The sequence below is a fragment of the Phocoena phocoena genome, chromosome 17 (assembly GCF_963924675.1).
Source record: "Phocoena phocoena chromosome 17, mPhoPho1.1, whole genome shotgun sequence".
NCBI lineage: Eukaryota > Metazoa > Chordata > Mammalia > Artiodactyla > Phocoenidae > Phocoena > Phocoena phocoena.
Window position 1 is genome coordinate 29,898,946 of NC_089235.1, and position 26,065 is coordinate 29,925,010.

The window sequence follows — 26,065 nt, forward strand, 5'->3', positions numbered from 1 at the left end:
TCTGGAAATTCATTTAAAAAACACACGGTGGCCAAAAGCTGATCCCCTTTGCTGCCATGATATGAATTGAGAGTTTAATAATGTGAAATTCCATGGATGGTAGTAAAATTTACTTCCTTACTATGCTGCATGTACCTAATAGACTGGGCCCTCTGTTTTGTTTGTTGATATGCATTATTTTTTCCAGTCATGTTGGGTTGGGGGGTTGAATAACAATTTCAAGCAAAGGTACCTCCTTCAGTGGGAGAGTAACTGAATAAATATTTTTTTCAGATACAACTTTTTCAATAGTGGGAGATAGAGGCTGAGTTTGGAAAACTTTATCCTTTTCCTTCTATTTCTCTCCTTGGTTATTATAAACTTTCTCTTCCCCCCTTTTAAAAAGTTTTTTTTCCTACTCCTTAACTACCAGTTCCTAAACAAGTGTCATGTTCACTGTAATTAAATTAAGGTCATAGAACACTAACTGGAAGCAACCTTACAGGTTAAAGTGATTGACTCACTCTTAGATTTAACGATTGAAAAACCCTGAGGCCTAGAGAAGCTGCAGCATTTACCCACCTATGGTGTGACTGACACAGAACTGTAGTCCAGTTTTTCTGACTCCTGAGCCAGTGACCTCTTGTGGTCCCTTTTGCACGTTGAAAAGAAAGCATGCCCCTTTCTCTGTTTTTTGTGCTTCTGTATTTGACCTAATTCCCTATGCCCATCTCTAGTATCCCATGGTTGGGATTAAGTAACAATGTGGGCATCACTGTCTTCTGAATACTGGTCAAACCTAGTGTAATTTTCTTTATTGTAAGCTTTTCGATACCAGAGTCTTGGATATTAAGTGTGGTGTATTCCTGAGAATTAGTTTTGCTCCCTTAAGATGGTCTAGCAGTGTGCTCAGAGAACACTGAGATCCAGTGACCCCCATGTAGATCTGTGTGTGTGGAGACTGTCTAGCACAGAGCAAATACTTTCTTAGCCTTAAGTAATTTACAATCTAATGGGCTCTCTTGAAGAGGAACTGCTATGATGTAAATATAAACCATTCAGCTCTTATTCTGGTTACACTTGTTTAAGAAAGATAGTGATATGGGCTTCCCCGGTGGTGCAGTGGTTGAGAGTTCACCTGCTGATGCAGGGGACACGGGTTCGTGCCCCAGTCCGGGAGGATCCCACATGCCGCGGAGCGGCTGGGCCCGTGAGCCATGGCCGCTGAGCCTGCGCATCAAGGCCACAACAGTGAGAGGCCCGCATACTGCATAAAAAAAAAAAAAAAAGATAGTGATAGTTATGGTATAAATATTAATCTTGTAATTTTTAAGATCCTATTCATTAAGTTGTATCAGGCTGAATATAACATTTGATATACTAAGTAAAAAGTCATAAGGAAATTAATTAGAAAATATTGCTGTTATACTAAGTAATGATTAATTAGACGCTTTAGTGCCCTCAGGGCATTCTGGCATGAGGGGAAAAAAACCTGGGTTCTTGCCCCGGCCTTGCCGCTTATTAGCTTGTTTATGTTGGGTAACTAATTTAACCTTTTTGGAGAAATTCATTTTTTTAATAGACACTATGCATTGTTTTGAAAATTAACAATGTGCTGAAAATTATGAACATGTTTTGGGGCAATCCAGATATTTTCATGCTTAGTATTATAGTTATAGCTATGATGTATTGACCTCTTACCATATGGTAGTACTCCTTAGCCTGGCCAGTTCTCTAGGGTTTTTTGGTAAAGCACAGAATATAATATATTATTTGGAAGCACTTTGAAAATTGCAAAAAGCAAACCCCAAAATTATCCAGATGTATGGAAGTAACTATCTTTCCTTTTCCTCTTTCCTCTCTTTCTCTGTTCCCACACTCTCTACCTTTAAGTTTAAGGGGAAAGAAAATCCAGTAGCAAGTGACAATATGAATGCAAATTCATTTGTAATGGAATATACTTTTAATCCTCGGTTTCTGAGGATTAAAAACCTCTGAGGGGCTTCCCTGGTGGCGCACTGGTTGAGAGTCTGCCTGCCGATGCAGGGGACGCGGGTTCGTGCCCTGGTCTGGGAAGATCCCACATGCTGCGGAGCGGCTGGGCCCGTGAGCCATGGCCACTGAGCCTGCACGTCCGGAGCCTGTGCTCCGCAACGGGAGAGGCCACAACAGTGAGAGGCCCACGTACCGCAAAAACAAAACAGAACAAAACAAAACCTCTGAGGCCTTTTGTGGCTCTCTGTCTGCACCATACAGTTTTATACTTCTATGTATACAGAGATAGCTAGGTATTTATTTCGCCTTTTTTTTTTTTTTTTTTTTGCATCCCTCCACCCTCTGTATTTACAACGCATAGAAGATATTCAGTGTTGAGCGATTGGATCACCTGGTACACTTATAATGCGCACTAAGGTCTTCTATTGTATCATGCCCCTCACCCCCATCCTTAGCATAGTAATGGGTATAGAGTAACCTCTTAATATATACACCTGTTGGTTTGACTTGGGACTTACAAGTAGTGTAGCAGCTCTTGGATTTACTGACATATTACCCTTTTCCCACTTTTTTTAGGAGGGGGATACCTATTACTGTTGTGAGCCACACAATTTGAGAAACACTGTAGGCATGTACTGCTGATGTTGCTGGGCCGCATTCCAGCTGCCCCAGGGGTACCCCAGCTCGCTTTCAGTGGAGGTCATGCAGGACACACTATGGATAGCAATTAGTGAGTCATGGTATTAGAACCAGAAGAAACCTTTGAGCACATTTTAATATTGCCAAACTTCTCATTTTGTAGCTAAAGACTGGTGTTTACTAAAGGCATTGGTGGATGGGCACCGACTTTTCCCTCCCAACTGTTTTAGGGCAAATAATGAGTCATTGTCACTGGTCACTGGTCCCCATGCAGCAACTATGAAGTAGCTCAGATAAATACACTCTACTGAGAGAATTTAGGACAATTACACTTATGTATAGTCAAGGCTGACTACTTTGGCAAATTCATTTTGTGTAAATCCCAGAGGTTCTTTTATTATTATTTCAAGAAGATTTTTATGAACAAGGATGAAAAAAGTGCTTTGAGTCTTACTATTTAATAATAGGCCATCAATGCTGAGACAGTCAATTAAAATATTTGACTACAATAAAATAATAATTGCTACAATTCGTAGTGTGTCGTATATGCTGAGCATGCTACAGTCCTGTCATTATCAGAGGTAGCTGCTTAGGTAGGCTGGGGCAGATGTAGACAGAGCCATAAATTCTAGGTGTAGCTGATTGGACTAGGGTACACCCTGGGCAGCCAGTAATGATTTTGTTTTGTTTTGTTTTGTTTTGTTTTGTTTTTGCGGTATGTGGGCCTCTCACTGTTGTGGCCTCTCCTGTTGCGGAGCACAGGCTCCGGACACGCAGACTCAGCGGCCATGGCTCACGGGCCCAGCTGCTCCGCGGCATGTGGGATCTTCCCGGACCAGGGCACGAACCCGTGTCCCCTGCATCGGCAGGCAGACAATCAACCACTGCGCCACCAGGGAAGCCCTGATTTTTTTTTTTTAATTAAAAGTGATAAAATCATAATGTGAATTGAAAGAAAATGGCAGTGGGAATACCAGTTGGGAGACTATTATAGTAGGCAGGTGAGAGCTACAGAAGACATGACATAGTTGTGACTGTGGGTATAGGGAAGGTTCTGCACCTCCACATTGGAGAGATTTGGGGTTATAGTAGGCAGAATCTCCTTTACTGAAGAGATCTAAGGAGTGAGTCTAAGGGAAGATGGGAAAAGAGGAAGCAGACAGGACTTGAGGATTTTCAGCTAGGGCATGGGAATAACCATATGCCTTAAATTTCACACATGAGATCCTACTTCAGATATTAGGTCTTAATTTTTAATTTCTTTGAATTATCTGTGTTATGTTGATTCAGGAAAGTTAGGGTGACTGGGAGAATGGTTCATACGCTTTCTAGGGGTTAATTGCATTTAGAAACCGAACAATTCTCCAGTAAGTAATCTATACAGTAGAGAAGCTGTTGTCTAATCCTAGAGGCTATTTCTGTCTTTTCTCTCCATCATCCTGCTCTTTGAGGAGTGAAATACATAGAATTGCTCTTTAGTTGCACATGCATTCCTCTGCCTGGCCACTCATCCCAGCCAAATCTCCTATTTTCCATACTAAAGGGTATAAAACATTTGTTTTGTTTTCTTCCATCATAAAAGAATACCTATTGCTCTTTTAAAAACTGGATATTTTAATATAATAAAAATTATCCTGTGCTGGGTAATTACTTAGAAAGGAAATGAAAAGAAAATCTTCATAAATGTGGCTATTAAGAACATTTCAGACCCAAGTGTTTATGTAATTTCTTCCATTTGCCATTCAGCCATAATGGGTTTCTAGATAAAAACGATGCTGCCCTAAGAGTCATTTTCGGGGGGGGTTGCTGCTAATAGAGGAAATTTGTGTCCCAGCTACAATGCAGTAATGTAACTGTCAGCAATTTACTAAATAATCAGGTGTGCCTGGCACGTTATTTTTGTAGCTCTTGTATGAGCATGTTTAAGGAAAACAGATAATGCTCTTCTGATGTGTTGTGTCTCTTTGCTATGAGACTGACATTACACATAGGTATTATCTTCATTCTCTGTTCCCCATCCTTGGAAATTTGAGGGCTTTCTGGCTGCTAGTAGAGAATTCTTTACAAGTTGTTTTGTGGGAGCCTTAGAGGTCCTTGCTCATTCTAAGTCCCTCCGCAAGATACTGCATTATCCATGCAGCTTATGAGACTCTAAACTACCTTATGCAAAAGAAAAAAAATTATACAATTAACATTTATTCCATAGATTCTGTGTTAAATATGAAAAGCAAGATGCCTGGCACATGTCAGATTCGCGAATTCACTTGCAGTGTCTTTATTTTTACTGATGAGGAAATCTAGGTTCTGAAAGTAACCTATAGGAGGTCACACAGCTAGCGCCAGATGCAGGAATCGACCCAGGTGTGTATTGCTCCAAATTTGATATTGTTCTGTACTGTAGTAATCTGTTACTATTAATGCAGCAGTAACTCAAACAAGGGACTTGGTGCGGGTTGGAATAATTGGGAAACATGGAATGGAATAATAAAAAATGTGAAACATGGGATAGATAGGAGAGGATCAGACCCTGGAGGCAGGTAGTCTTAAAATAAAAAAAAAAAAAAAATAATAATGATAAAACAACTTTTACCATGTTCTAGTCACTGTTTAAATATATTAATTCATTTAGTCCTTACAATAACCCTATGAACAGTTATTATTTTCATTTTGTAGATGAGGAAACGGAGAGGTTAAGCTCTTGCCTAAGGTCACACGTTAAGCCAGTGGTGGGATCCCAATGAGAACTCAGCAGTCTGATTCCAGAGCCTATGAAATGAGGCAATGAAGAGGAAGGGGCCAATCAAGGGAGGATGCTTCAGGGCTGAAAACAGTAGATGTAAAATAGAGTAAAAGTAATTGTGCATAGGGACAGGGATGAAAGATATAGGTTTGGGAGTACCTTATGCCAAGTGGATGGCTGAAGCCTTGAGAGGGGTCAGGTCAAAGAAGTAAAGGTAGCCAAAGGTCAGGAGGTGACAGAGCCTAAAGGGATGCTCACAGTTTCTTGTATGGGAGGGGAAGAGGTACTAGTCAAAGGCACAGAAGAGGAGAATTAGGCATGCACAGTCTAAAGGAAGAAGAGATTGAGGATGAGGCCCCAGTGTCAATATGCCAGAGACTTCATGGATGTGCATAGCTTCAAAGTCCCTGGACCATTGTCTCTGTGCTTTTGAGTTTTGAGGTATCTCCCCTTTCCTACTAGTTTCTTCTTGCCTCTTATCATGTTTTTAGCACTTTTTCTTTTTTCATAAATCAAAGTGAGAAAGAATGGTGATTGTATTCACACTATTATTGCAAATACCTCTAGTATTGTATATATTTCAGAAAATAAATAACTAATGTTCTGAATTAAATTGGTGGAAGACATGCTAATTTTGGTAAATTCTGTATTTTGCGTATTACTGGATAAAGAGACTTTCTTTATATGTTGGAGTGTTCTAAATTCCAAGATAAAATTAGAAGAGGTTTGACACAAGTGACATTTTATTTTGAATTTTATTTATTTTTTTATACAGCAGGTTCTTATTAGTTATCCATTTTATACATATCAGTGTATACATGTCAATCCCAATCTCCCAATTCATCACACCACCACCACCACCACCACCTGCCGCTTTCCCCACTTGGTGTCCATATGTTTGTTCTCTACATCTGTGTCTCAATTTCTGCTCTGCAAACTGGTTCATCTGTACCATTTTTCTAGGTTCCATGTATATGCGTTAGTATATGATATTTGTTTTTCTCTTTCTGACTTCACTCTGTGTGACAGTCTCTAGATTCATCCACGTCTCTATAAATGACCCAATTTTGTTCCTTTTTATGGCTGAGTAATATTCCATTGTATATATGTACCACATCTTCTTTATCCATTTGTCTGTTGAATTTATTTTATTTACTTTTATTTTATTTTAAAATAAACCATTTCATCCTGTTATCCCCAGTTTGAGAACTTGCAGTAGTGCCTTATTACACACCTACTGAGTCCTTCAGCCTGGCTCTCAGGACACTCTAAACTTGCCCCGCTTTCTGTCTTGCGTGGCTTTCCCTGACACAGATGCTCGCTTCTCTTGTCTTGTTCTTTCCTGTCCCTGTGCTGTTTCCCTCTTCACCTGTTTAAATGAGATTTCAAAGCCTGGGCAGTGTCAGTCTCACCTGCACTCTTAGTACTGTTAATTCTCCTCTGTCTGCTTTATTGATTTCTCCTTGACCTTAGTATCTTTCGTACAGGTTGTCAGTACTGTGTATTTTACCACTTGATAATTTTGGTGCATGTAAAGTGGCCAAAAAAAAAAAAATCTGACTTCATAGTAAAAGGCCATAGTAGTTTTAGTCTTACTACAACATCCCTACATAGGGAATTTAGGAAGCAAATTGGGAATTTGTGAAGTTTGTTGCTTATTAGGAAATAATTCTCTTCTCAGGTGAAGGGACATACGTATATCATGGCTTTTAAAAGGAATTTTTAGCTACTAAGACTACAAAACCTACCTTATTATTCTGTTTAATTTAGGAATCTTAAATGCTAGTATTGCATTTTTTGACACACATTGAGGATTGCTGCTGTTTTTAGAGTCTAACAGAGTATTTAGTTTCTATAAGATATGAGTTGTTTTTTGACACTGCCTAAGAGCTCTTCTAATAGTGATCCTTATTATTTCAGAACTGATCACACATTTTGTACAGCACAGAAATCCTGTTTGAATCTAACAAGATGATGAGTAGATTTGTTCCTGTAGTCCCAGAATGTCAGCTAAATCTCAGAGTGGAAGACAAGGGCACTAACTGCTTACTCCACATTCTAAGGATGTTGCCAGCAGCTCTAGGGGAGGAGGTACCTTTCTGCCTCCAGAACCTGCAACCTCCACTTTGCTTTAGACAGGTGGCCAAGTGGACTTCCAGCTGGGGCATGTAATGTCTGCTTCCTCTTCTTGGTGACACCTGCAGGCCCTTTCTTTCCCTGGGTTCAGGAAAGAAAGTAGCTGACCCTCAACACTGCATCATCTCTCAGGGCCAGCCCCCAGCTAATCCTCTGTCTCCCCAGTCCTCTTCATATAATGATTGGAGGTTGGGGCGAGGAGGGCTGAGTGAAAGTTAGGCTGACTCTGGTCTTTCTTAGCAAGTCTTGATGAAAGATGAGCCATGCCTATTTGCTGGATGCTCTCTGTAGAATGGTGGGTTTGTCAACCTTGTCTGCACATGGAAATCATCCAAGGAGCCGATGCCCAGGTTGCACCCTAAACCAATTAGATTACATCTCTTTGTGTGGGACACCAGCATCAGTGGCTTTGAAAGCTCCCCAGGTGATTCCAAAAGCAGCAAAGCTTGAGAACCACTGCTGTAAAATGTGCGGGGATGGGGTGAGGAGAGGAGGGGTGTTTGGGGTCTTTTATTCCCCAGGCTTGGGTCTTAGCCAAAATTTCCTTGAAAATGGCAAATATCTTACTCAGTATCTTGTCAGATAAACAAAGATAAAATTAAGGTTGAGGTTTAATCTGTTTTGTTTTGTAGCAGAAGGCTATGTTTAAAAGAAGGATCAAGATTATACTTGGACTTTTCTGAATGGTAAAATTTGTAGTGATGAAAAGATTAATATGTCTTTTTTGCCATCTTCAAAGCTTCATTTTATTGTCACACAGTAAATGAGTTTTATCCCAGCAAGAGAAACTGACTGAAACAATATCACTGGCATGGGCTAATAAGACATCTGAATTGCCTGGAAGCACATATAACAAAGTCTTATTCTAGCAAGTTCACTCTGTTATCCTATTCTGACAATTTGTCTTAAGAATTCAGATACTTCATTAGGAATGCATGTGCCTCTTTTTTTTTTTTGGCCATGCCGCACAGCTTGCAGGATCTTAGTTCCCTGACCAGGGACTGAACCCAGGCCCTGGCAGCGAAAGTGCCGAGTCCTAACCACTGGACTGCCAGGGAATTCCCAAGGAATGCATGTGCTTCTTAAAGGCACCATTTCACCAGCTTTCTCATTTCTTTGTTTTTCTTACAGCTCAAGAGATGGCTGCCCAGTGTGTCACAAAGGTGGAACTGAATATTTCCTGTGACAATCTTTTGGATAAAGATGTAGGGTCAAAGTCAGACCCTTTGTGTGTGTTATTTTTGAATACGAGTGGTCAACAGTGGTATGAGGTAATGTTAAATACTTGTAGGTGAAAAGCAATCTGTATTGCTCTTGTGATAATATGAAGAGTTTATTAAAAATGTTAAAAATAATAAAACCATCTCATCTGTTATTGCAGTTTTTTGGGCAAGCTTGTCCTTGATTGTGAAATTTTTCATACACATATAAACACTTCCTTTAGCTACCATGCCTGTATTTAGTTACATGTAGTATGTAAAGATATTAAACACATGCACTTTTGATCTGAAGAAACTTTTTTATTTTGGGGGAGTGAATATAGGTTGACCGCACAGAAAGGATTAAGAATTGCTTGAATCCCAAATTTTCCAAGACATTTATTATTGATTACTACTTTGAAGTGGTTCAGAAATTGAAATTTGGGATTTATGACATTGACAACAAAACTGTCGAGCTGAGTGATGATGACTTCCTAGGAGAATGTGAATGTACCCTTGGACAAGTGAGTATATACAGTATAAATGTTTTGTCTAAACTTGAACCAAAGAATTGGGTGTTTCTGATAAGCGCTCATCAGTTTAATTACTAAAGTTGAAAAACGCTGTAATTACTTTAAAGACTGAGTTCATATATTAGTATGTTTTGCTTGAACATTATAGAATTTATCTTATTTTTCATGAGGGTAGGGACCATGTGTGTATGGGTGTTTCATTCAACATTTCAATAAATAATACCATTGCTCTAACTGCTTGTCTGCTGTTTGCAGATTTCAGTACAGTATTGTTCTTTTGTTTAAGTCATAAATGCTGTCAAAGTAACAGCAGCTTCTCCGATGTTCTAACTAGCAGGACTGGTGCCCCTTGAGCCCACCCTCCCCACCCCCCCCCCATCCCAGCCCCAGCACCATCCCTTTACCTGGCTTGCTCCTCCTCTAACCTTAGGTATGGACCTTACTCCCCCTAGCAAGCCTTCTCTGACGCCCTAGAGTAGTCTGGATCACCTCCATGTGCTCGCTTGGTCCTCTCTACCACTTCTACCTTAACACTGACCATATTTTACTGTAGTTGCTTAATTGTCTGTCTTTCTAGGATATTACAGGTTGGGTCAGAGCAGGGGTGTGTCTGTGGGCTCACCATTGTGCTTCTAGCTCAGTTTGACTTGTAAGGAGAGATCATGACCATTTATGATAGAATAGGGAAGGCTTCAGGAGGGAGGAGTCATTTTTTTTCAGTGGGTGACATCTATTTCTAAGATTTGTCTTTTATTTTTTAGTGTTGAATTTTTTGGAGATCATGTTATTTCCTATGTCTCAAGGACAACATGGAGCTGATCAATTTTCTCAAACTTTGATAAATAGTATCAAAGAGAAAATTAAAGAAGTATTGATTGGGAAAAAATCACAGTATATCTAAAATTATAATAAATTTGAGAAATAGATCTATTTGAGAGTACCTAGGTCTACTATATTATTTTAATCAAAATGATATCTTGTGGGGATTATATACGAAGTTATGTTTCAGCTGAAAAATTGAATCCCATTTATTGAGCATTCTAAGACCCACCTTTTACCTACAGGGGTTTCATTTCAGCTCAGTGATCTGTATACGATGAGAACCTGGCCCTCTTTTTTCATTACAAGGAAGGATTTAACTTTGAAGTAGTTGATAAAGAAAGTAGTGGGTGGGGAGATTTTATCTATCCGGATTGGCTCCTTGGAAATCTTTTGCAGTGGGTGTAGATGTGTTTTATAATCTCTAAGTCTTTAAGGAATGGACTTAATGTTTCTGTTTCTAATGACTTTAAGTGAACTTTATACTCAACCCTTTTTGAAACCATTCAGTCTAAACATTTACATGTTGAAGTGAAATAGCTCTTTCTATCACTTTCCAATTTTAACAGATTGTTTCCAGTAAGAAACTAACTCGACCACTGGTGCTTAAAAATGGCAGACCTGCAGGGAAAGGAAGAATTACGGTAACGATATTTGTCTTTTTTCCTCCGAAGATTTAGCATAATAGGACGTGCTAAAACTGTATATATCAGACAAATATTCCACAGCCATGCTTTATCATTTGATCCCGAATGTTGCCTTGCCTTAAAGTGATCACAACTGGAAACTGTGTTGTGCCAAAAAGAAAGAAAAATGCAGTGTGGGAATCCCTTCTTTGAGTTTTTTAAGCTGCCTATAGAGTCAGGCACATCTTGGTAATGCTTACCTCTTCCCGATGGAAGCGTAAATTCCCAAGTGAGAAAGAAATTACTTAATAATCTGAATGGATCAATTTGGCTCTCAACAAAGCAAACATGGCAGAGACTTTCTGTAATGGTTTTGATTCCAGAATGATCTCATATTATGACATGGCCATTGAACCTCTTAACTCTTAACCATGTTTCTTTTGTGCTTGCACTTTGCTGTCCACATTTTCCATTGCTGATTACTGGACCTGGGCAAATGAATATATGCATTATCTTGTTTCAGATTTCAAATTACATAATGCCATGCTTTTACATATTTTATCTTCTAGAGTTTCTGTCCAGGTAATCACTGCCTGAAGAGATAGTTGTTTTACTTTAGCTCTGCCTGAGAAGGCTGGCTCTCTGAGAAAACCGTGTTTGAAGATTATTACGATTATCAAACACATTCCTCTGAGCAGCTGTTTTGCCCTAGTTTAGATTCCTGAGGCATAAGAATGTTCAGTGTTTTGAGGGTGTTGACTTCTGTGTGTGGGACAGAGATCATTATCAGTAGTTAGCTTTATTGCTTTTGGGGTCATGATAGCCTGGAATTTATTTTTAAGTAGAATAAGTCTTTCAGTTACCTTGGATGAAAATATTGATCCGATATTTGAATTTATAGTGTGTGATTTACTCATGCTTCTCAGTGTTTGGAGAGCTCTCACTAGTGTTGTGCAATCATCCAGGGCTTTGATTTTTCACTGGAAGAGGGAAGATCCAGTTTGGGCAACAGCATTAAAAAGGAAGTTGCATAATGCAGACTAGGCATATTTTGGGAAAATATTTATTTCACATGCATAAAAGAAATAGTGGTAAATCTTTCTTAATGGTACCATTTTGTTATTAAACCTTTTAGAATTCACATATTAGTATAGACTTTATATACCATTAGATAACAGAATAATTCAGTACTTCCTGAGTATATCAAAATCCCCAAAACGTGTTCTTTCACTTACCTTGTCTACTCATAGATTTCAGCTGAAGAAATAAAGGATAACAGAGTTGTCTTGTTTGAAATGGAAGCAAGAAAACTTGATAATAAGGTAGGTAGGTGATGCAGATTTCAACAAGGGTATCATGTTTTGCCTCACATTGAGTCCTTTTTGAGAAAATAATAATGGAATTAATATTATGAACTCTGTCATCTAAGCATCACTTTGAGTGTTAGTTACTTCCGAATTCTGCTTTCTGTTTGTGTGTGTGTTTAAGCAGAAGCCATTTCTCTTTACCTCTTTCCTCTAGATGTAATCAAAGTGTTTGTATAGCTTAAAAGAAGAATTAATACAATCATTAATGTTACTGTAAGAGGCGTTTGAGAGTGTATTTGGATTACTTAAGGAAAAAAGTGAAAATTCCATGCTTTATTAATTAGATTTTCCTCTTTGCGTTCAAAAGTCAATTTTTCTTGAAGAATGAGTACCAGTACATAAGAACACAGCAGTTTAGTTTATAGCATGGTTTGGAATAATTCTTTGAGTGATTTTTGTATGTAATCCTGTAATCCAATCATTAGTCTTCATCATTTTCATATACCTTACAATTCAGTGTGCAAATATCTTAGACTAGTAGCCAGTATCTTTTTTTTTTGGACAAGTTTAAACATATACAAAAATAGAAAAGTATTTTTTAAAAATCCCACGTTCCCACCACCTATCTTTAACAGTTTTAACTCATGACCAGTTTTGTCTCATCCCTACCCCTATCTACTTTCTCTCCTCCCAGACGTCACATCATTTCATCCATATATGTTTTGGTGTATCTTTAAGGACTTTTAAAATAATATAATTGGTTAATATGTCTCTTAAATTTTTTTAATATATAAATTCTCCTCTTCCTTTTACTTCTTCCCTTCCTCCCTCTCTTCCTTTCTTATTCCCTTTCTGTCTCCCCCTCCCTCCTATCCATCCATGGAATTTATTCAATAAACTGACTCCTTTGTCCTATAGAAGTTTCCACACACTGTATAAGCTAATTAAATCCCTGTGGTGTCATGTAACATGTTCATCTCTCCACCTTTATTTCCTGATTTCTGTAAGCTGGAATTGAATCTAGAGGTATGATCTGGTGGTATCTTGAATTGGTATGAGTTTCATAGGTGGTGGCATTAATTCCATCAAGAGGCACACATTGTCAAGTTCTGTCTTTTGGGGTATTAGTGACCATTGATGACAACTACCTAGATATATTATTTTATTAAGGGTCTTTAAATAGTGATATTCTCATGCTATCATCACTTCTTCATTTACTTGTGAGAATACTTCTACAGAGAGAAATATTCTTCTTCACATTAGGTATTTATTTATTCTGAGATACAGTTTGTCCAGAAAAGGCAAGTTGAAATGTTTGATTTTTTTAATCATATTCACCATTTTTCAAAATAATAAATTCCTCTATATGTGACCAATGAGGACTTTAAAAAATTTTTTTTAGTATTGCTGTGAACTATATTGATTAATTCTTATTGATGCCTAAAGTATCCCAACTTTAGCCTATGGGAGGGAACCTATTTAAGTTTGTTCATGAGATCATTTGGCATGACCCCAGAGGTCTCTGAATAGCTTCCTGCTCTGTGGCATGACAAATGTTCCAGGCTTATTTTATCTGATTTCTGCTCCAGATTGACAGATCAAAGGGAGCCTTTCTACAGTGAGTCCACAATGTGGTACTAGAAGTGCTTAACATTTATTGATTGTTGTCACTCATTGTTTCTAGGATTTTTCAGTGGACAGATATAGGAAAGTCTTTTCTTTTTTAAGGGAAACTAAATCATAAATTTGTACAACAATTTCCAATTTAGATGTAGAATTACAAGGCTGTATTTCTTTAATTCTGTAGGTAGCACCTCTTTTCACTTATGTCAAAAATGTTGATTCCCAAAGATACTAACATAATTGCTTATCTGTTTTGTCCTATATAATATCTAATAGTTTAAGAATATAAATATTCATGTTACAATTAAAATATTTTTACTGAAAACAGTTTGAGCTTTCTTTGAAGGTCTTTTTGTCTTTAGGCTTATATATTCCACTTGAGTTCTACAGTTCAACTCTTGTGTTTCAAATAATTCTTCTCTGAATGGTTATGCTGTAACATTAACACATAATCGAATCTTGCTTTTGATATTTAGGGATTGCTTTACAATTTTTTTTGATTTAATTTTGTTTTACAATCATGTATAAGATGGTTCCAAAGCCAAATCTAGGCATCAGTAGGCATTAGGCATCAATAAGAATTAATCAAAACAAGGTATGTTCAAGAAATTTAGCTTCTTTCCCTGTCTGCTCTATATTTTTTTCTCTTTCCTGGCTGTATGTAATACTTTTTTAAAATTTATATTTTATGGTTTAATCCTTTATTTTCCAAAAAAACTAAGTTGTTTGTGTGTGTCTATACATGTGCATATGTATGTCTGTGTGTATATGTCTGTGTGTATATATAAACATACAAATAGACATACATGTGTATATCTATATACATAGATATGTGTGTGCATGTGTGTATGTATGTATTTGTATTTATATTCCCCAGCCTCAGCCCATGAGTAAGTGTAGCGTAATATATTATGCATACGTTCCTCTACCTTGCTTTTTTGACTTAACTTATCCCAGAGTCAGGGACTTTTAATTCTTATTTTAGTTCTACTACTGTTCTACTACTGTCATATTAATGAACTTTCAAACAAGGTCTGTTTTCTGACCTTCAATATGGTAATAATGATATTCTGCCTTTCTCAAAAGATTATTTCTAAGATAAGTGAGACAGGGCATATTAATGTGTTTTTGGAAAGTTAACTCCTCTATGTATAATGCTGTTCTTAGTTTTATAAAATGGGGCATAGAGAGGCTTATTACATTACCTAAGGTTCTTCTTAATGATAAGATTAAATTTTAAAAGTTCTGCTTAGTCTTTGTGTTTACATTATTGTCTGTGCCGAATGTGTTACTTTCTTAACATTAGACCGTGCTGAGGAAGGAAGTAATATTATCTTCTTAATTTAATACCGAGGTAAATTCAGGACTGAAAAACATCTTCAGTTTAGCGACATATCTGTGTATATTACTGTGAGATTAACAGGTGTCCTTTCTATTTCACAAATAATAAGTAATATATGCTAAGGAGTATAGAAATTTCAAAATGAAGATAAAATAAAAATGAGAAAATAAAATCATCCACAATCTTACTATCTGAGTTTTACCTCTGGGAACGATTTGTACATTCTTCCAGAATTTTATCTCCCTGTGTAAGAGTGTGTGTGTGTATGTGTGTGTGTGTGTGTAAGATGGCGATAAGGGTATTTTTGAACACTCATTGTACTTGAGCATTATACAGGAGTGCTGTGATGTGGTGAATTACAGAGGAAATAGGGGATGTACTTTGTGCCCTTGAAGTACTTCTGTTATGCATTCCACATATCTACTTCTGTGTGCTCCTTTGTGTGTGTAAAGAAATGTGTGGGATTGCTGAAGGAGTATTGGACATAGAAGGGTAAGATATGAACTCAAAGCTCAGATCCATCAATTAATTAGTTGTATGATCTTGGCAAAGTCATTTAACTCCTCTGAATCCATTTTCTCGTTCTGTCTCTCATGGAGTTAGTATGACTAATGTATGGGATCATTTATATAAAACTACTCAGTGCTATGTGAATGAATGAACACTGTTAATAATGAAAACAAGCTAAAAACATATTGTATTGATAACGGGTCCTATTGATCACTGTATTTTAAAGCCATCATGTAAGGGTGTGATACACAGGATTATGAGCATTTATCACAAGTGCCTTAAAAGTTCTCCTGGTAGACTTGAGCAGGCTCATATGTTTGTGAGGAAGGTGTTGGGATTTGTATTTACTGCTGTATTGTACTGTATATATCTTTACTATAGAGTTAAACTTCAGGTACTGCTAACATGTAACATGTATAAAGTGTGGTTTCACATGGTTTAGGAGGAGAATAATTGCTTTTTTATTTTAATGTAGGATCTATTTGGAAAGTCAGATCCATACCTGGAATTCCACAAGCAGATGTCTGATGGAAACTGGCTAATGGTTCATCGAACAGAGGTGAATATCTGAATTTGAAAAGTAGGGTTGAGGTTTCCTTTGGAATTGTAGTAATCTGAATTTTTAAATATTATGATTGGCGCAGTGGTTGAGAGTCCGCCTGCTGATGCAGGGGACACGGGTTCGTGCCCCGGTCCGGGAAGATCCCACATGCCACGGAGCGGCTGGGCCCGTGAGCCATGACCGCTGAGCCTGCGCATCCGGAGCCTGTGCTCCACAACGGGAGAGGCCACAACAGTGAGAGGCCCGCGTACCGCAAAAAAAAAAAAGAAAAAAAAATTATGTATTTATAAAAATATTAATCTGAGTTCAGACATATATAATTGCCAGAGACACAAAGTCAGCATGCTCATTTTTTTTCTTTTAATGAGGAGGTGCTACTATGCTTAATTTTTAAAACCCTATAAAGAACACTAAAATGTATACCAGTGTATCCCTCACCTAGATTGATCAAATGGTCATAACTGCATACATGTGTGTTCTCTCTCTCTCTCACACACATATCCATGCCCTTTTGCAAAACTATCCTAATGTAGGCTGCAGACATCATGGCTTTTCACCTTTAAATGCTACAGTAGGTATTTCTCAAGAACAAGGGCATTTCTCTACACCTCCCTAACTGAGAGCATTAACATTGATTTAGTAACATCATCTAATATACAATTCATCTTCAGATCTCCCCAATTTTCCCACGTTTTATATATGTTTTGTTTTGTTTTGTTTAATACAGGATCCAATCGAGGTTCACGTTTTGCATTTGGCTATTATGTTCCCAATATAGTCCTCTTCTCCCTACCTCCCATATACCTTAAGGCTATGAATCTCTTGAGTAATCAAGATCAGTATGTCTAACATACTGGATTCTTTTGTTTCCTCACAATTAGGTCCAGATCAGACATTTCCATCTAGAACACAGTATGTGTATCTTCCATCATCAGGGTGTGTCAGGATGCCCAGTACTGATGATTCCAGTCTGGGCTACTAGGTTAAGCTGGTGACCACCAGATTGTGCCATGATAAAGTCTCACCTTTTTCCCTTTGTAATTAATAAATGGTTGCAGTGTGATTCTTTGAGACTGCATGAATAACCTCCATTTCGCCCAGTGGTCTTAGCATCCATTGATGATCCATACCTGAATCACTTATATTGGAGGTTGCAGATACTCATTTCTCTCACTTTTATTTTTAGAATCATTATAGACCCATGGATTGTTATAGTATATTCACTGTGTTTATAATTCACTACTGTCATGAATTTTGCTGCTCATATTAATCCAAATTTGACCAGGAAGAGCTCCTTCAAATGGTTCTTGGGTTCTTTTGACATGACTCCATTAGTCTTTAAGCAGTCTCTTATTTTATGTGAAATTATGTTCTTAATTCAACATGTACCTAACCTGTCCCAAGTCTGGAATGAGCTATTTCTCTTATGGAACCCTATTCCTTTAAGAGGGTAGTAGTATTTGGACAGTAGGGTATATGAGTGCTCATTCTACTGGGATGTCATTGCTTTTAGACCTTTTCAATGGACACAACTGAGAAATATGTATATTTGTGTATATATGTTTATTATATATACATATTTTAAAATTTTTAAATTATGAATTTAGACTATTTTTCCACTTCACAACCAACATAGCAAGGTTCTTTCTGAGCCTTTCTTATTCCATATTTGAATTTTATGTCCTGCTGTGAAAACTCTGGTTTCTAACAAAACCAATAATCTTCTCTAATTTTTAAGTGCACCTTATAAAGAGTGGATATATTTCCCAGTTTTTTTCTTTCTCACAGTGTATCACAATTAGACAATCTATCACATTTTTCATATAACAGGTGTATAATATTATCCTAGCTAGGTTTTCATTGACAAAGTTGGGTGGGTGAAGAGGTGAAGGATGAATGATGAGAGTGGTGGGAATCTAGGAAAGGCAAGAACAAAGCATTAATGAATGGAATATTTTTCTAACTTGTCTTTAAATCTTTTTTTTTATAGGTTATTAAAAATAACTTGAATCCTGTTTGGAGGCCTTTTAAAATCTCTCTTAACTCCCTGTGCTATGGAGATATGGATAAAACTATTAAGGTAATTTGAAATTATACATATATTATATATACACACACACTCACTGCTTTTATAAATTATTTCATTAGATAGTATTTAAAGAAAGAAATGTTTGAATTTTATTTATATTATGAATAATAAAATAGAAATGTTTCTGGTAAGTAGTCAGTTTGAAGGAGCAGACATTTTGAGTGATCTGTTGACCTAATCCTTAATCAAACATTGTGATTTTTATTTTTTAAAATAAAATATTTAATTTAAGTCTTCCTTTTAATAAGATTCCTCTGCTCTGTGAATAGGAACCTTTAACTACACTCTTTGCCTTTGGTGTGTTCTTTGCAGATAAAAACAGATGTTACTTTAACTGAGAACCCAGAGCTTCCTCCTGCCCTTAGCACAGAGCAGAATAGTGGTGACATTTTCTGTCACTGATATTTTCAGAGTAAGGTAAAATTTATTAAAACATTTGGATGGCTTTAGTTTTAGAGTTTTTAGAGGAAAGCAGAGCAGGAACAGGGAGCAGAAGCAGATAGCTGAGAATTTCTTTTAATGGTTTCACTTATAGCCGTTTATCAAAATAGATACATTATTTTTAAGACACTTTTATACTAGAGTTACTTCGTTACGTAAGATTCCACGTAGAACCCCTTTCTTATGTTCAGAAGTCAGCAAACTGAGGTGAGTTGTTTGTTTATTTGTTTTGTTTATTTATTTATTTATTTTTTGATAATTAGTATGGTGAAAGCAGGAAAGGTGATGGCCTGGAACAAGCAAAGGACTTAAAGAGTCAAACCGTAGTCCAAGATTTGACTTAGGTCCTTAACCAGCTAAGGGTTCTTGGGCAGGTTATCTAACTTCTTTACTTATATAGTAGAGAAAATAATGTCTACATAACAAAATAACATAAGGATTAAATTAATAAAACTGAAAAGTTTTATAAACTCCTAAACACAGTAGAGGTGCTGTTATTATTGAAAACTACTTCATTTCTTAGATCCATAAATTTTGTCCTCAGTTTGCAGAGAACTTTAAAAATCAATGAGTGTGATTTGTGTGATATTTCAAATAGCAGTGAATGTCTAGGTACAAAGTAAATAATAGAAAAGTAGCTTTACAAATTACTTTTTACTGTTATTAAATCTAGAACTTTTGCTTTTCACATTAAAAATAGTAAGTTGAAGCTTCATTAGATCTGAGAAGCAAGAAAGGCTGGGGAAAAAAGATGCCTAAACTGTATTTGACTGGTTGTAATAATATGTTAACAATGAAACAATGTTTTTTTAAACTTCTTTTTTTATGCACAGTGGCATGCTTACAGGGCTATTTTGTTATAGTAAGTAAATTGATTTTCTGAGCTTTCTCTGATGAATGTCTTCCAATTCTTAAAAGTTTCTCCATTTGTTTTGACTATATACAACTTGGTTTGCCACACCATCACTGTCTTTATTTCTTTAGTTCTGTATTTCTTTGCAATATCAGAAAGTCATACATCAGTGATTCTCTTGGTATTTGGAAATTGGTTAGAGGTGTAGTAAAGAGTTATAGAGCAGAGAGTAGAGTCAGAATCATCAGTTTCTTTGCTGCAGTATGAACGTGCCAGTGTTATCACTCTAGCATGTATTATTGTTTTCATAAAATCGTGCAAATAAGAAAAATAATCATGCATGCCTAAACGGGGAATGCCTTAGTGAATGTAGTATTGTGTGATGTGTGCATTCTTTTACATGTATACATATGCACATATGTGTATATGCATACATTTCAGTTTCACAAACATTGCTGATGGTGTTGTTTAAAACAGCCAATATTACTAGTTTTTAAATTCTTGAGAAGAGAAATTAAATGACACAAATCATTACATCATTTACCTCAAGCTGTATCTGAACATATGCCAGCATTATAAATGTCACATTTTCCTTTAGCATCAAACATTTGCCTTTAATGAGGCAACAGTGAACTTTTATTATATATTTATTGTAGTGAGTTATTGGGAATTACATTTTAAAAATGTTTTTACACTCCCTGAAGTTTCGGACAGTCTAAACATGAATAGTTTTAGCTTCTGCATAAGCTTTGTTTAAATAAAATCTTGGCCTTATCAGAGCTTGATCTTGTTGTCTTAGGTATAAATTGGAGTTTCCTGAGTGCAAGTCTAAAATGTAACATTCTGTTTTCCATAATAAAAAAAAAACTCTTAAAAATGAAATTATTAAAATATTAAGATTGTTTTGACTTTATCTTAATTTTAGTTCCTCTAGAAAAAATTATTAAGGTCATTAATTTTCTTTTCTGTCAGATAAAGGGCTTTTGGTTTAACAATTGAGTATCGGATATGTAGGGCAAGAGTTAGCAGGTCAGAATTGATCAGTGACTGAAGTGCTGGGAACAAATAAAAACCCTTACTGTTGCTCAAAATTGCAATTCTAGACCTTGTTTGTTTTATTTATTGATTGTTTGATTTTTAGTCTTCCTGAATAATAATGAAAATATAAGGGGTGAAAGACTTCCTGTTATGATAAGCACTCAATTCACCTCTTAGAGAACTGAGAAGAAAATAAATCACTTTGCTAGATGAATATATATAAATCCTGAGCATTTTAGCTTGGTGATTAATATAACTTTGTAAAGGATTATAGCAGGATGGAAGATTGGCATAGGGTAAGATGCAAATTGCTTCTCAGGTACAGGCTTTTATTTTAAATCATAGGCTATAGAAGGATTCAAAAGTTTCCTTGGAACAGATTTACATTGTTGGTTACCACACAAGATATGTCATCTTCTAAGACTATTTAATTCTTCTCCTACCTGACAAGCCTCAGTAGATACTGTGTGCAATGCATGTAATAAATGTTTGCAGAAATAAATGTTTGAAATTACAAAGCACTATAAAAACATCGGGGCTTCCCTGGTGGCGCAGTGGTTGAGAGTCTGCCTGCCGATGCAGGGGACACGGGTTCGTGTCCCGGTCCGGGAAGATCCCACATGCTGCGGAGTGGCTGGGCCCGTGAGCCATGGCCGCTGAGCCTGCACGTCCGGAGCCTGTGCTCCGCAACGGGAGAGGCTGCAATGGGAGAGGCCACAGCAGTGAGAGGCCCACGTACCGCAAAAAAAAAGTTTATTTATGATCACAGTGAACACCTCTGTTTGCTAAGAGTTCACATCACCTTATTTTCTCATTGCAATGAATATTCAGGTATTCTTGTGAATATTTACTCTTTGGCTACATCTGTCAACCTGGTGCAAAACTATATGGAAATCAAAAACCCTCAGCTCTCTTCTGCCTGCTTCAAGAAAGAGCGAGCCTTTAATGAGAGCCATAGCCAAGATTCCTGTCTTACGTGGAAATAAAATAATTATGACCCAGTATAGATACTTCCTCAGTGTATAAAAAACTGTTTTCCTGGAATTTTCCTTTTCATTGTGAGAGTTGTGATCCTCAGAATGATGCAAATCTGACTTCATCATATCTAACTCCTAATAGAAGCCTAACCTCACCAAACTGCAACTAATGAAATATGTTTTCCGTAGTTACTAATCATCTAGAATTTAATTATACAATTTTTAGCTGCCTAGGATACTGACTTCCTTTCTTCCTCCAGATAGATAGTGGCTTTAGCCATTGTAAAATGATAACAAGGTAAAAAGCAGATGAGAAAGAAGGTCTAATTCCATTTTGATTTTATCAGCACTTGTAAAGGGCATGTACAGGAACTGGAAACTGCTTAATGTGGAATTTGAACAGTATTTGTGTTTTTCATCTGCCTGTGATGTGTCCTAGAACCCCATTCCAAGGATAGCGAGTGTTTGAAAGTGTTTCAGTATTGTTCGTCTAGGAAGTTAGTTCCTACTTCTCCAAGTAGGACTGTATGTTAAACATTTTCACTAATTTTAATTAAAAGTACACTTCTTGGTAAGTCCCATTTATTGCAGCCAATACTTTTTAACAAAATTATATTGATTTTTATATATTTTTATTATACTTACTTCTAGGTAGAGTGTTATGATCATGACAATGATGGGTCCCATGATCTCATTGGAACATTTCAAACCACCATGACAAAACTGAAAGAAGCCTCCAGAAATTCACCTGTAAGTTGCATCCTTGTCATTTGCATATACCTTATAGTTTGGTCCTGTATTTATTCATTTTTTCTCTTGGCATAGAAAATAGTTTTCCATGCGTTTACTCTATATTATGTAATGCTCTGAAGTCTGTGGATTTTATTTGTTTAGTAGTTGGATGATCCAAAATTCTTACTTGGGATGAGTTTTCATTTATGTTTTGAGGTTTGGTTTCCTTTGTCTTCAGACAGTTTATATGGTTTGATTGAAAATCCTTTGTTTTAAAGATCTTGGCATTTCACTGGTCACAGTAATTAATATCTACACTAGACAAGTACCTGGACTTGAATTGGGTTCATTTATTCTCCTTTTGGACATTTTACAAATTGGCTTTTACATTCTGCCTGTGGCTTTCCTCTGACTTGTCCTCACCCAAGGGAATGATAAAAGCATAGTTACACTATTTCAAATTATGTAATATTAAGCTGCCATCTAATGGTACTAATTTTGTTAAGATCATTTGTCTGCCTTAACTACGTTCAGTTTATTTATTTATTTATTTTTTGCGGTACGCGGGCCTCTCACTGTTGTGGCCTCTCCCGTTGCGGAGCACAGGCTCTGACGCGCAGGCCCAGCGGCCATGGCCCACGGGCCCAGCCGCTCTGTGGCACGTGGGATTCTCCCAGACCGGGGCACGAACCCGCGTCCCCCGCATCGGCCGGCAGACTCCCAACCACTGCGCCACCAGGGAAGCCCTACGTTCAGTTTATTAGTTATCATCCCCACATATTTCTAAGATTGCTTCTTGAAACTTTTCTGTCTGTAAGGCAAAGTGCCTAAAAACTATTCCAGAGTGTTGTTTCCCTCTTACTTGCCATTCTAGTTTGAATGAAATAAGTTGTTAATTCTCTTTATAGCTTACTTAGAATAATATGAAATGTTTATTACCTGCTTAGAGACCTGAATAATGCTCCTGTATATAGCATTTGCTTCTGAAAATCTAAACATGAGGTTTAAAAGGTAAGAGATTATGGTCAGGTGGGAAGGTCTTTTTTACGAAGTCATGTAGGTGAGTGAGGTGACCCAAAAGAGGATACTGATAGTTTTAGACCAAAACTTAAAAGCTAAATGAATAAATAAACCTTATCAGCTATTTGATTTAAATAATTGGGAGAAATGAGTTTTGAACAAACGTAGTGGGACTAGAATTTTTAGTAGGTCATGTAGAGATCTCTAGTCCTGTTCCTACACCCTGGTCACAAAGCCCAGATACTAGAAATAACAGAAGTGCTTGTGTGAAGTAAGGAAGGCTTTCAAATCACACTCAGTGGTTTAAATGCAGAGATTGAATTAGGTTAACAGTTTGAATTAAAACAACAGCAAAATTCAGCTGTAAATATTCCATTTAAAGATTTTTTTTTTATTTTTAAAGGCAGAAATAATGGAAAATAATGAAAATCTGAACATTTAAAATAAAGCAAGCTACCTAAAAGAACTAAATATGAAGAGTGATCTGGATTGTTGTTTCACTGGTTTCAGCAGGCCTCTCACTGTTGTGGCCTCTCCCGTTGCAGAGCATAGGCTCTGGATGCGCAGGCTCAGCGGCCATGGCTCACAGGCCTAGCCGCTCCGTGGCATGTGGGATCTTCCCACACCGGGGCACGAACCCGTGTCCCCTGCATCGGCAGGCAGACTCTCAACCACTGCGCCACCAGGGAAGCCCCTCAAGGAGTTTTTTTAACATCATTTTGTTTTGTATCATTGTATCAAAAGTATTTTTAAATGTTTGATTCTTCAAAAATTAGTAATGCCTCTGTCCAAAGTATATAAGTTGCTTTCTGTTAACCAGAAGAGGTGACTTATCCAGTATTCACTGAGTATCTCTTATTATTAGGCAAGGCAGTGAGAATTTGAAGGTATAACTTGGAAGTGATTATACCCTAGCCATGGAAAAAAATTAATGAAATAATTGACAACAATACCAAGTATGTAACTAAATTTTATGTGGTTGTAGAAGTTTAATGAGATAGATGGAGATCAGAGAAGCCTAGAACAGGAGTTGATGTTATAGAGGAGGATAACTTTAGCCAAGCCTTACAGAGGGATAAGTGGATAGGAGGTAGAAAGGAAGATGATCTGTTTGGAGGAAGAAACTATACTGAGAAGATGTAAGGTACTAGATCGATTTCTACACATATTCCCAGTGGAAAGAGATGATCTTTGCTGCATATTTTACCATAGAGTTGGGCTTCATATATTTCTGTTTTCTGATGGTTGGTTTTTCAGTGTATTTTTGTACTTTGTGTGGGTAACAGCTAGAAGTAATGTTTTATATCCTTTATTATAAAGAAAAAAGGTTATTACTCGGAGCATTTATAAGGAAATGATCTACAGAGGCAAAATTTATACTTAGGAACTATTTTAAAAGGTACACAATTTTAGAAGTCCTTTTTGGAAATATCACTGATAAATATTTCATATATATGACATAGTATGCAGTTGTTTCAGAGTTGTGTTTTGTAACAGACCTACATCAGTAGGTGGTTTGATTCCAAGAGAAAAAAGTCATTTATTTAAATTTACATTGGCATTTCTTATATCACTAGTAATAATGAACATTTTTGTCTTTTCTTCCTACAGGTTGAATTTGAGTGCATAAATGAAAAAAAGAGGCAAAAGAAGAAAAGCTACAAGAATTCAGGTGTTATCAGTGTGAAACAGTGTGAGGTCAGTTTCTCTTGACCACTTATAGTGTAATGAGATCACATTTCAAGTTCTTCTAAACAAACAGTTTGTGTGGACAGTTGAAAATTACGTGAGCAACTGGGCACCTTTAGGGAAAAGAAGAGAATAGGAAATAGTAGAGAAATCTTCCAAGTAACTTTGCTTCCAAGGTTTGACAACTTTTTAGCAAAGGACAAAGAATATCAAAGTTTTTCATTATCTTAGGAAATATAAGGCACCGTTGGCATTTTTCCAGCACATTAGTGGAAATGGCTTGACTTAGTGCATCTATCCTGGTCATTATTTCAAGATGAGATGTTATGAGTGAAGGGGAAAAAATCCAAGAGATTTCTTATAAACAAGTGGGAGTTTTTGTTTTTGTTTTTAATCTTGCTTATTATACTTAATTAAAGCTCTCAACATATTAGACTCATTACTAGTTTCTTAAAACTTACAGTGTGTGTATTTCATCATTGGCCATTAATATTCTAATCTTCACATTGCTATAATTATCTTGAAGTAAAATCTTACAGATTCATGACATGTAGGGGCAGGGTGCCTTAAATTCAAATGCAGGGGTGTTTTCCATATGTTTATATCATGTGCTGTTCAGTTTATAGATGGTTAAAAATATATGCCAGGGCTTCCCTGGTGCCGCAGTGGTTGAGAGTCCGCCTGCCGATCCAGGGGACACGGGTTCGTGCCCCAGTCCGGGAAGATCCCACATGCTGCGGAGCGGCTGGGCCTGTGAGCCATGGCCTCTGAGCCTGCGCGTCCGGAGCCTGTGCTCCGCAACGGGAGAGGCCACAACAGTGAGAGGCCCGCGTACTGCAAAAAAAAAAAAAAAAAAATGCCGGAGAGCTATTTGTTTTTCTTATGTAGTAGGAGAGTTTTAATTTTAAGTTTACTATTTGTTTTTAGATTACAGTGGAATGTACATTCCTTGACTATATCATGGGAGGATGTCAACTGAATTTTACTGTGAGTAACATACTGAATTTTTCAAAATAGGGCTGTAACGTGATTTTTTTTTCCCTCCATTTTGCAGTGTTCCTTCTTTCACTGCCAAATTGACTTTGTGATGAAATTTATACAATCTGTTGAGTATGGTCTCCTCAGAGAGTTTGTTTAGGTTCACCCTGAAGCTTTTGGCCTTGTTAAATATTTTCTCCTGCAAGAAAGCAGATATGTACAAATCAGTGATTATCCT

General features: G+C 36.9%; 1 protein-coding gene across 1 annotated transcript in view; it reads left to right on the top strand.

Moving 5' to 3' along the window:
• The first annotated feature begins 8,626 nt into the window (after positions 1–8,626).
• Positions 8,627–26,065, top strand: part of CPNE3 (copine 3) — a 30,020-nt gene continuing 12,581 nt past the window's right edge. Inside the window, exons 1-9 of the mRNA XM_065895544.1 lie at positions 8,627–8,760; positions 9,033–9,212; positions 10,610–10,684; positions 11,917–11,988; positions 15,924–16,007; positions 18,001–18,090; positions 22,060–22,158; positions 24,772–24,858; positions 25,777–25,836. Of these exons, the coding sequence (XP_065751616.1) occupies positions 8,629–8,760; positions 9,033–9,212; positions 10,610–10,684; positions 11,917–11,988; positions 15,924–16,007; positions 18,001–18,090; positions 22,060–22,158; positions 24,772–24,858; positions 25,777–25,836 (879 nt within the window). The 5' untranslated portion in view covers positions 8,627–8,628. The remainder of the gene's footprint in view (positions 8,761–9,032; positions 9,213–10,609; positions 10,685–11,916; positions 11,989–15,923; positions 16,008–18,000; positions 18,091–22,059; positions 22,159–24,771; positions 24,859–25,776; positions 25,837–26,065) is intronic.